General features: G+C 41.4%; 2 protein-coding genes across 2 annotated transcripts; one reads left to right on the top strand and one right to left on the bottom strand.

Moving 5' to 3' along the window:
* Nucleotides 1-330: 330 nt before the first annotated feature.
* LOC104950701 (RING finger protein 122) lies at nucleotides 331-8223 on the top strand. The gene is made up of 7 exons (XM_010777257.1): nucleotides 331-978; nucleotides 1167-1529; nucleotides 3250-3403; nucleotides 4759-4801; nucleotides 5319-5360; nucleotides 6078-6160; nucleotides 7323-8223. The coding sequence occupies exons 2-7, from the start codon at nucleotides 1505-1507 to the stop codon at nucleotides 7441-7443; spliced, it is 468 nt and encodes a 155-aa protein (XP_010775559.1). The 5' UTR covers nucleotides 331-978; nucleotides 1167-1504; the 3' UTR covers nucleotides 7444-8223.
* Nucleotides 7886-9648, bottom strand: LOC104950700 (protein RRP5 homolog). The gene is made up of 2 exons (XM_010777256.1): nucleotides 9481-9648; nucleotides 7886-8776 (listed from the first exon to the last, which is right to left on the bottom strand). The coding sequence occupies exons 1-2, from the start codon at nucleotides 9576-9578 to the stop codon at nucleotides 8605-8607; spliced, it is 270 nt and encodes an 89-aa protein (XP_010775558.1). The 5' UTR covers nucleotides 9579-9648; the 3' UTR covers nucleotides 7886-8604.
* Nucleotides 9649-10219: the final 571 nt, after the last annotated feature.

The raw sequence follows: 10219 nt of genomic DNA on the forward strand, positions 1-10219 counted from the left end.
CTGACCTCCACTCCTCACACAAATGGCTTTGTTATGGTTGTCAGGACATCTGGGCATGCTGCTGACCGTGGCCTCTCTCGACATTGCTGCAAACGTCTCTCTCTCTTCCCTCGCTCTCACACACACGGCTGTGTGCGCACACACACACACACACACACACACACACACACACACACACACACTACACTACACACTACACTACTACTAACTACTACGTACTAGGGCTCATTCTGCCTTCCTTCTGCCTACAGATTGGAGGACAGAGGGAGCGAGGGAGGGCTGAGGGAGAGGAGAGTTGCGAGGCAAAACAGCTGGTCACATGAGCACAGATCTGTTTACAAACCCAAGGCAGAGCAGAGCAGGAGCAAGGGGAGGAAGGGAAAGGCAATCTATAGTCTCTCTGTCAATCTCTCTCTCTCTGAGCATCATCCTGGATTGAAAAGAGGAAGAGGGGAAGCCTGCCATGACAAAGCCAGCTGGAGGTTTGGAGAGTCTGAACACGACACACGCAGACACACTCCTGCACACACTGCGCCTTTGTTTTTTTTCCTCAATTGAAGGAGCAGATGGTTAGAGGGAGAGTAGGATCCCCCCCACCCCACCCTGCACACACACACACACACACACACACACAAAAAAACACCAAACCCAGCAAGAGGACTGTTATTGACTGCATGGAGCTGTGCTCACTTTGTTTGGGCTTTGAAGGGAGCACATCTACACTGAGGAGGAATACCCACTGCAAGATCAGAGGACTGGAGGAGGAGGAGACAACAGAGGAGAGGGGGTTGAGACTTGTGAAAATCTTCGGTTAAAAAAGCAGCTTTGGGGAGGAAGACAAAGCGTAGACTAATGCCAGATAATTACCTTCATTGGATGAGGACTGTCATTTTAAGCGGTGGGTGTCATTGAATCTGACCAGGGGACGACACTGCAGACGCAAAAGAGAAGTCTAAGAGGCCCATTTCTACTGAAAATGTAAGTATTTCCTGTTTCTGAGCAGCCTGTGTGGTTTATTTATGACATTGTGTCTGAGTGAGATTCAGCTTTCCAACATAACAACTCGTGAATAACACATAGTATGAGGTATCTGCAAAAATAATCAACAACATTTCTTTGTTTCTCCTTCTCCCCCATGTAATGACATCATCCTCGCTGGGATCCAGGAGCACATGAGGTCTCCAGTCCCGGTCCAAACCCCAGTACCAAATCTCCCAGTCTTTACACGGAGTGGTTAATCCAGATTTGGGGAATGCTGGGCAGCACAGACTGCTGAGCCAACAAAACTGCACCTCCCTGAGGATTTGTGGAATCTGAGTAAATCTGAAAAATCTTGATGGTTGTTTTTTCAGAGGAGCAGTCTGACACAAGCCAACAAAAGGACTGAATATTAGGCTCCAAACAGAATCCAGTTTCCGGAGCTCCAGCCCACGAGCTTGGCTACCCTCCAGCCTTCTCCTGACAGGGCCTGCATTTACTGCTGCTACCCTGGGAGTCAAATTTCATGCAACCATTCCAATGGTGTAACGGTAAGTGAGTGGATTTCTCTGCTGTCTGCAAAATACACAAGAGGTGGTGGCGCGTGTCCTAACTTGTATATCTCGTAGAGTCAGTTACTCAGCTTTCTGCTCAGTTTATGGGATCCATGTAATGGGTGTACTTGTGAAAGGGAACATTTCTGAGAGAATGCAGATCAAATATAAAAATAACTCAAGGTCATGTTTGTTTGACAACCATGACAACCGAAACTGAAGATATTTATTCTCTAAATTCCCTAAGAAGAAGACAAAACGTACTCAAACCACAATTGGACCTTGAAGACTGGCTGCTGGAGCTTTAATGTAGAAGACAAAAGGAGGACTATGACAGCACTCACTTTGACTATTTATAATGATTATTTATAGACATTAAAGGCCCTTTTCAGCGTGTATTCTGGTCATTTTCAATCCTACGAAGTTTCGTACATGTGGCAATATTAACTAGACAAAATGGAGTGCTGTCCTGGTCTCCTCTTTTATTCCCTAACTTTTTTATAAACTCTTGTTTTGTTACCGTCTACTGATTCTGAAGTGCATCCAGGATGTTCATAATTGTATCTCTCATTATGCTATCCTAGGTCTTCCCTACAATAAACCCCCCTCTTCCCCTGTAAATCCCCCAACCACCCAGCCATGTCAAATTATCCACCCCATACCCCCCACGATGTGCAAGCTGTACCCATTCATTCCCTCTAAAGAGAGACACATGGACTTCGGGGCTGGCAAAGAACATCCTCGCTGCAAATTAAAAGGAACACATGCGGCCTGTGGAAGTGGGGCTTCCTCCGCTATTGTTTTACCAAATGGTCCTTTAGTCTCTGGAGTTTAATCTGTTTAATATATACCCCCAACCCCTACCACCTGCAACACACACATTTCAGACAGCACACATACCTATCCTCCATCCCTCAGTGCTGACACACACTGACACACACGTGCACACACACACACACACACACACACACACACACACACACACACACACACACACACACACACACACACACACACACACACCAGTCACATCTATAGAGTCTGTGGAACAGATGGCGGTGTGGTGGAAGTGGTGTCTCTCCTCCATGTTTGTCTTGTTCACAGCCAATTAACGTGCAGTCCAGTGATCGTCTCAGTTTCCACCACAGTGCCAGTCACAAGCTCCCTTGAAACACCACACACCAAAATAATTGTATTAAAAAAAGACCAGTCACGTATGGTTTAAGTTTTGCAACAAATACCAAAATCAACAATGTCCTGCTGCCCTTCCAGGATTCCATTTTTTCCTCATCACCAAACAATTTAGATTTTTTACTGCTTGTAAATAATATAGGTTTTCTTAACTCAACTGCTCGCTAAACTCATAACGATTGGCTGTTCAAATTGCAAAGTCTAGGCTACTAATTTAAGCCTGCACTGTAATGCTGGACTGAATACTGTTAGATCTTAGGGTGCTCTGTTTGACAGGAAACAATTAGGTTGCCAGACAGTTTTCTCAGTAGCTCTCTATTTTCTGAAGTAAAATTCAGTTTAAAGGATTGAGTTTGTAAAAATAGCTGAAAATACCGAAAGCTACACTTCGTCCCACATCATGACTGCTTCTCTAAATGTAACAATATTGGATTTAAAAACAAAGAATATGTATTGAACTAAACTTTGACCCTACAAGTTAAGAGTTACCAGTATGTAATCTGTATCTGTAAACTCTTCCTGTCAGGATGCCTGTGTGGTTTGGGTTCTCAGCGCTCTGAACACTACTGCAGCATGACGTCTGACATCTATCACCTCCCGCTCAACGTATACGTCATTGTGCTGGGCATCGGCCTTTTTGTCTTTATGCTGAGCCTCATCTTCTGCTGCTACCTTTTCAGGTAGGTTTAGGAGGAATGTTGACAGAGTGACTGTGAAAATCTGATGAGAAAGTGAGAAAGGTAGCTGCATGAGAAATGTGGGGGAAACAGAAAGTACAAAAAGTAAAGTGGTGTCATTGGGTAGGCCTACAGCAAGAGTGCAACCTTAATGTGTGAGGATAGCAGCTATCATGATGCAAATGTATGGAGTGTTGCCCTGCAGAGCTGTCAAATATGCTAAATATGGTTTATAATTGTATGATTAGAAAACAAATACAAAAATGACTTCATTATTTATAGTTTGTTCACTACATTTATATCAGGCACCATGTCAAAAAATATAAATTAAAAAAAGAAACAGTGCTTTGTACCAGCTTAATTCAATCTGTCCCTGTGCTATGATAATGTTTACATCTTAAAACATGCAACAAAAGTAAGGCTATTAATTAAAAATCGCCAAGTAATAGAGATTGAGACTGATAAATCGGCCTGTTTTCCTTAAAAGGTTGTAAAACTCACAAAAAGCTACCTGCCAAGCACCAAAAAGCAGACAATAGTTAGCAACAAACTAGCTGACCTGCTAGCTACAGCCAAAACAACTACAAGACGAGTCAATGTTTGACTTACATTTATCAGGTCCGCGCAAACACAAATCCAAATAAATTCTAGTTTGGCCTTACTTCAGCAGGAAGTGCAAATAAGTAACTGTTTACAAAAATGTTCGCCTTTCATCAAGTGGTATAACATCAATGTTGTATTTTAAAACTGTTTGCGCTACCCCCATGTGGCAGATGTGAATACCACATAAAGGACTCAAAACTTGCACATGTTGTGCAGTTATTATAAATGGCACAATGATACAACCAATAAATCATTATCAGTTTTTAAATAGTATTATATAAAATTATATGATCAAAAATGTTATCGATTGAGTTAAGACAGTTTCTTAAAATGTGTAGGCACTAGGCTATAGTGCCGGTTCATCCAAAGTTATTAAATTATACTAAATTGCTTGTTGATATGACAATATACTGAGGTTTGATGTATTTTATTAGTTCCTTTAAGTCAGTTTGGCCTGAAACCCCCATATATAAAAGGACATCATCTTATGACCCCTAGTCACCGGTTGCATGTCTGTAGTAAAGTGAATCAGTGATTTTCATTGTTGATTACCTCAAAATGGGGTACAAATGAAGGGTAGATTTGGATGGAAAACTGGCTTGGCTACTGAGGGTTTAGTATTTGAGTGGTAAACAAAATAGATCACAATGGAGTTAGGGCCCCGGCCCCCAGATTGTGAACCACTGAATTAAGTTACAGCTATTACGCCAATCTTTTCTACCGTACAGATGTTGTTCTCTCTCTGCCACTCTCAGGTTGAAACAACAAGGAACAAGGGAGCAGTTCAGCTACAATGAGGTATGTCCCTGCAGTATATGTCACTATGGTTGAACATGTAACACCCGCTTCTGAGGCTGGTTATAAATACTACTATAGCATTTCACACCATTATTGTCAACTGTGAAACATAACACCACCCTTTATAGATGACCTTGTCTTCATCGAGTGTCCTTACCTGCCCTCTGATTCAAAGCTGTTCATCCAGCTGCAGTGTGAACAGGCCTGATGTGGTGATCTGGGAACAGGGTGTCACAATGTAGCGTGGTTACAGTTGATGAAAATATGTTCAGCCTCTTTGAAGGTTCAACTCCAACCATCTGTATTATGTATTCATTATGATCTTTTTTTTATATGAAAGATAAAAATATCACAAACAGGAGTACAAACCACTCCTGCTGACTCCCGTCACACAGGCAGATTATTGAAGCCATCTGAAGTGTTTGCTTTACACCATCGATTTTCTGCAAGAATAATAGTGCTGACACATCCTTCACATGACACAATACTTCAGTCCTTTTCATATTTTTAACCATAGGTGGTGCTGAAGGGAGCCAGCAAGAAACTGAGCCTTCTCGGAGTAAGTCATTCTTTCTGCAAACAAAAGCTCATACACATCACTTGTGCTTAATGTATATGTTATGACCTGGCAGCAGTACACATATGTTACCCACACTGTTTCCACTCCAGCTCAGATGACACATTATGAGCTGGGAGGGTTCGGTTAGTTAACTAAATCAATTTCTCCTCCCGGTGTGATTAACATGCAGCACACACTCAAGATGTCCTCAAAAGACCTTGTAACTCAAATGCCGCCATTTAAAAAAAATGTGAGAGGGCCTGCTCTGCTCTCTCCTTGTGGCAGAATTTAGGACTCCAGGAATAACTGCACTCATTCAATATGCATTATAAAAAGATCCCTACTCTGTCTCTTGTGAGTGCTCAAAAGATGGCTTTTGCAATTTCGTGTCTGCCTTTCCAGGGCAGTGGTGGTCAGCCGTCATTTTTTATTAACTGTCCAACCTCTGCCTATGTACAAGATCTTATGATCCCTTTTAATAGAGAACATAGTTAAGGTAAAAGCATTATTAAAAAACAGACGCTTTTACTTATGCTTTGCTCAAAATCTACATCAGATGAAATTGATTTACTACTGAAATGTACCTTACTTACAAATGGCAATGTTATTGGCTGTTGTGAGATACAGGCCCCCAGTTTAATACAGGTTAGGGGAAAACACAAATGTAATGAAATGTAGATTAATGAACTAACCTTGATGTTTTTTTCATCCTTGCAGCAAACCTGTGCAGTGTGTCTGGAAGAGTTCAGGACCAGAGATGAACTGGGAGTGTGCCCATGCTCACATGCATTTCACAAGAAGTGAGTTTAACTACAATTGAAAATAGAAAGCTTATTCGCTTTCTGGGCAATAGTAATATGAGAAGATGCTTTTGTTAAAATGGTCAACGGTTAGCTTAGCTTAGCTTTAGGACTGGACAGGGAGAAACAGTTAGCCCACCTGCAGCCGTCGCTCTTACCCAAGAGGTAATCATTCAGATATAGTCCAGCACAAAACTACAACTTGTTTGTTTACACCTTGGATTTATGTAGGCATGTAGGCCCAATGCTGCTTGTAAAAGAAAAACGAAATATGGAAACTAGCATAAAAAAAGATATAGCCTACTACTAATATCTAGTATTATATATTTGATATATATTTATATTTTTCTTTCGAAATTCAAGTTAATTTAGTAAGAATGTCAAAATTATATGGCCTATACAAGAAAGCTTTCTAAAGGTTTTTAAAAAGGTAATTTTTTGTAATATATATAGTTACGACTTCAATATTTGTATATACTTATTTATTACATTCGAGTTTCACATAATGACTTGCATAATCTTTCTTTCCATCATACTGGCTTAAATGGGCTTCCATATATGCTGAATAAACAAACAATATATGGCATTTAAATAGTGAGCTGTGGAGGAACTTGGATAGATTTCAAAGCAATTTTAGCAATCATACTATTGGCTGTAGCTTGCCCTGCACACTTGAGTGGTATTAGATATGTTCAACTATGACAAGAAAGAGAATAAGCGTATTTCTTAAAATGACATACTCTTTTATAATGCTGAATTGAACAAACACTTAAAAGTCAAATATCTATGCATAGTTTTCACCAAGATTTGTCAGGTTGAAGACAAATATTTAGTTACATTATTCAGTAAGTCCAACAGATATAAAAGTACATTTCCGCAAAAAAGTAAACAAGTTATGTTTATGGGATCAAATATGTTATTCAGGTTTAGTAAATGACATATAACATGCATTTAGTTTGTGAAAAGCTACTCATAATTAACATGATTTTTTTCATCACAATGGTAGAATTGGGCTTCCTTACAAAACTTAGATACTTATAAGTAAATACATCTTTGTTGATATATTAATTTCAGCAAATAAGGATTCTTAAGCGGTGATAGTGTTGTCCTAAACTAGATTAAATTGTTCCTTTTTTTAAGAAACTTTTTTTTGTCCTGTCAGGTGCCTGCTCAAGTGGCTGGAGATCCGCAGTGTCTGCCCCATGTGCAACAAACCCATCCTCCGGCTCCACACAGACGCTCCCCAGGGTTCAGAGGGTCCGCTGGATCCGGAGGAGGTGTGAAAGAGCTGTGTGAGAGGAAACCGAACTCCCCTTACAGGAAACACACACATTAAATACACTAGGGATGATGGACAGCGGTCATCTTAAAGACATCTCACAGGAAATGTTGATAATGATCCCAAAGTGGCCGCCCTGCTGCTGACCTTTGAGCAATACGCCTTGATGGGAATTGGATATTGACAGCGCCAAAATGACTTGGTCAGATCAGTCAGGGAGTGAGTGGATGAATAGGATCTTTTCATTAAAAAAAATTAGCTCCTAGTTCAACTTCCATATTGCACTGTTCACCAAAAAAACCAAACATGACAGGAGCCATATTAGAGAGCAGGATATCATTGCCACTGTCATTGGACGACTAGTGCAGCACTGCCAGAGACGAACACTTCAGGCATTGAGCGGGACTTCAGAGTACAGGATCAGTATGGATACCTCTTATATCTCAGGGGTGTTACCAATACAGCCAGCACAACCCATGTCAAGTCACCCTATAACCCTGTGCCACACATGCATCTTCAATACTGCCAATGTAGGTGAACCGCAGTCAGAGGTAGAGCCACGACCTCCGTCTCAAACTAAGACCAGCGGGATTACAACCATGGCAATTTAAAGTAGACAATATTGTTACAGAGTATGTCCCATGCCCTTTTCCTTTTAAAAAGAGACTGATAGAAAACTAGTCTTGCCTGTATGTATTGTATGTAAACATGTCCCTATATATTGTTATTTTGTATTTGTTGCTTTTAAATAAAACGTTGCGTAATGTATTTTATTGGTGTTGGATTTATTGAAGCGTTATTGTCATTTTATAGAAACATGCTCCCATAAAAGTTGTTAAAAAAAACGTTTGGTAACCATTCAAATATGCAGTAATTAATAGTCATCACATTCATTTCTCTCTTCATAGCATTACACACAACATTGCCTAAAATGAAATGTTAAACACAAGTTTGTTTTGACATTTATAGATGGTTACAACTCACTTTACAAAAGTTATGACCTTCAGTCTCCAGTACAATAAAAAAAACTAGGTTACAAGCTGAGGAGTTCATAATTTTTAGCAGGGAGCCACACACTTGTTTCCAAACATGTGTGAGGCTCAGATCGTTGCAGTCCACACCGAAACACAAACGTGTGTGTTATTTGTGTGTGTGTGTTTGGTCATTAGTTGGCAGTCTCTGAGCCTTTAGCTTCCACAAACTCCATGGCCTTCTCTTTGACAGCCTGGATGCTCTGCGGGGTGCCGAGCTTCTTCTCGTACTCCAAGTAGCGCTTGAAGAAGAACTTGATCTTTTGCACTGAAACGCTTAAGTGGATCACTCGATCAAAGAGCGCCCTGCAGGAGACAGGAAGTTGGAAAACATCATGAAGAATTCATTATGATTGGTCATAAAACTGTTCTTAAATCACTTAACCGGATGTCCGATTTTCTCGTGTAAACCATTAAAGGGATCATTTAAAAAACAATTAGTATGAGGTCCCTAAAGTAGATGTGCCCAGTTTGGAGTAACAGTCAGAAGTACTGGCATGGGGGATAAGCAATGTACTTCTGTGTTTCTATATTGAAAATGTACAGCTATTTCTATCAGGGAACAGAAGCTGTAATTCGTCCTCTTTTTGTAGCTACTAGACTCCATTGACAAAAACAGTATTTTTACCTTGCAGAAGATAGAAGTTAGTGGTGTTTCACTGCTTCGTTTGGTTTGTTAAATGTGTTATTGAAGACCAGGCAAATACACTTTCTGCCAGTATGTTTGTCTGATGTACCTGTCCAAAGTAGTACATTACTTTGCTTCCGTGCCAGTACTACGTCTCCAAAACTAGGGTTCTGCTGATGGCTATCTGCTGTAGGTAATTTACTGACCATGGAAGAGTAACTAACTCCACCTCAAAACATCCTAAGAAACCCTGTAGTTTACACGACAAAGCATCCTTTAGCCACTTCATTTCCCTCTTTATATAAAGAAAATGTCTAGAGATTGAAAATGTGTTAGAAGTGACAATGAGGAGTTAGAGATTAAAGTAGGGTCTTTCGCTCACCTGACTTCCTTCTGTGACCCATGTTTGACCATGAGGTCGATGAAGACGGACCACAGGTCGGTGCGTTTCGGGTAGCTTGTCAGGATTTTGTCAAACATGGTGCGACCTTTCTCCGAATCACCATAACGGTACTCGAGCTGAGCGAACTTGGTGATCACATCCACACCTGAGAGGAATAGGAATATGGAAAGGTTAAAACCTATGGATATAAACAGCACGGATGGTAAGGGGGGTTCATTTTTTGTATTATTAGAAAGACCGAATGCATTCTGACATGAGATCTGAAGGATGGGTGTACAACCGAAAAGAATAACTCAAAATGTTCTATTTCGTATATGGCTTCGCCCTCTAAGGCTATCGCTATTGGGTAATCCCCCTGCGCACCCGCGCAGCACTGAAACACTTGTAGTCCACGCCCACCCGCAAGGTGGGCCCCGCCCTCGGGCCTCCTTCCTATTTATACCGGAAGGAGGCCCGAGGGCAATCTGCTCCCTCTTTTCTTCAGCAAACCTTGGCAGTTACTGAAGCACAGAACCATTAAACATCATGAGCAACAACTGCGCACGCAGACGCGGCTCTCAGCCAGCAGGTCGCTTGCTCACATTGTGCCCGTCTCCCATCAGCCGACAGGAAGCGAAGAGCGGACGCTCTAGCTGCTACGGCAGACGAGGACGATTGGCCCGCCCAGGAGCACGTGGACGGCAGCATGTCCCTGGAGCCGAGTGCCGGGCAGGAGTCG

The sequence above is a fragment of the Notothenia coriiceps genome, unplaced genomic scaffold, assembly GCF_000735185.1.
Source record: "Notothenia coriiceps isolate Sejong01 unplaced genomic scaffold, NC01 NC01_scaffold00017896, whole genome shotgun sequence".
NCBI lineage: Eukaryota > Metazoa > Chordata > Actinopteri > Perciformes > Nototheniidae > Notothenia > Notothenia coriiceps.

Excerpts from the sequence above, each read along its gene's own strand:
- LOC104950701 (XM_010777257.1), top strand. The coding sequence starts at position 1,505 with ATGCAACCATTCCAATGGTGTAACG. Across the intron at positions 1,530-3,249 it reads ACCATTCCAATGGTGTAACG|GATGCCTGTGTGGTTTGGGT; the intron begins GTAAGTGAGTGG and ends TCTTCCTGTCAG. Across the intron at positions 5,361-6,077 it reads AGAAACTGAGCCTTCTCGGA|CAAACCTGTGCAGTGTGTCT; the intron begins GTAAGTCATTCT and ends TCATCCTTGCAG.
- LOC104950700 (XM_010777256.1), bottom strand. The coding sequence starts at position 9,578 with ATGTTTGACAAAATCCTGACAAGCTACCCGAAACGCACCGACCTGTGG. Across the intron at positions 8,777-9,480 it reads GGGTCACAGAAGGAAGTCAG|GGCGCTCTTTGATCGAGTGA; the intron begins GTGAGCGAAAGA and ends TGTCTCCTGCAG.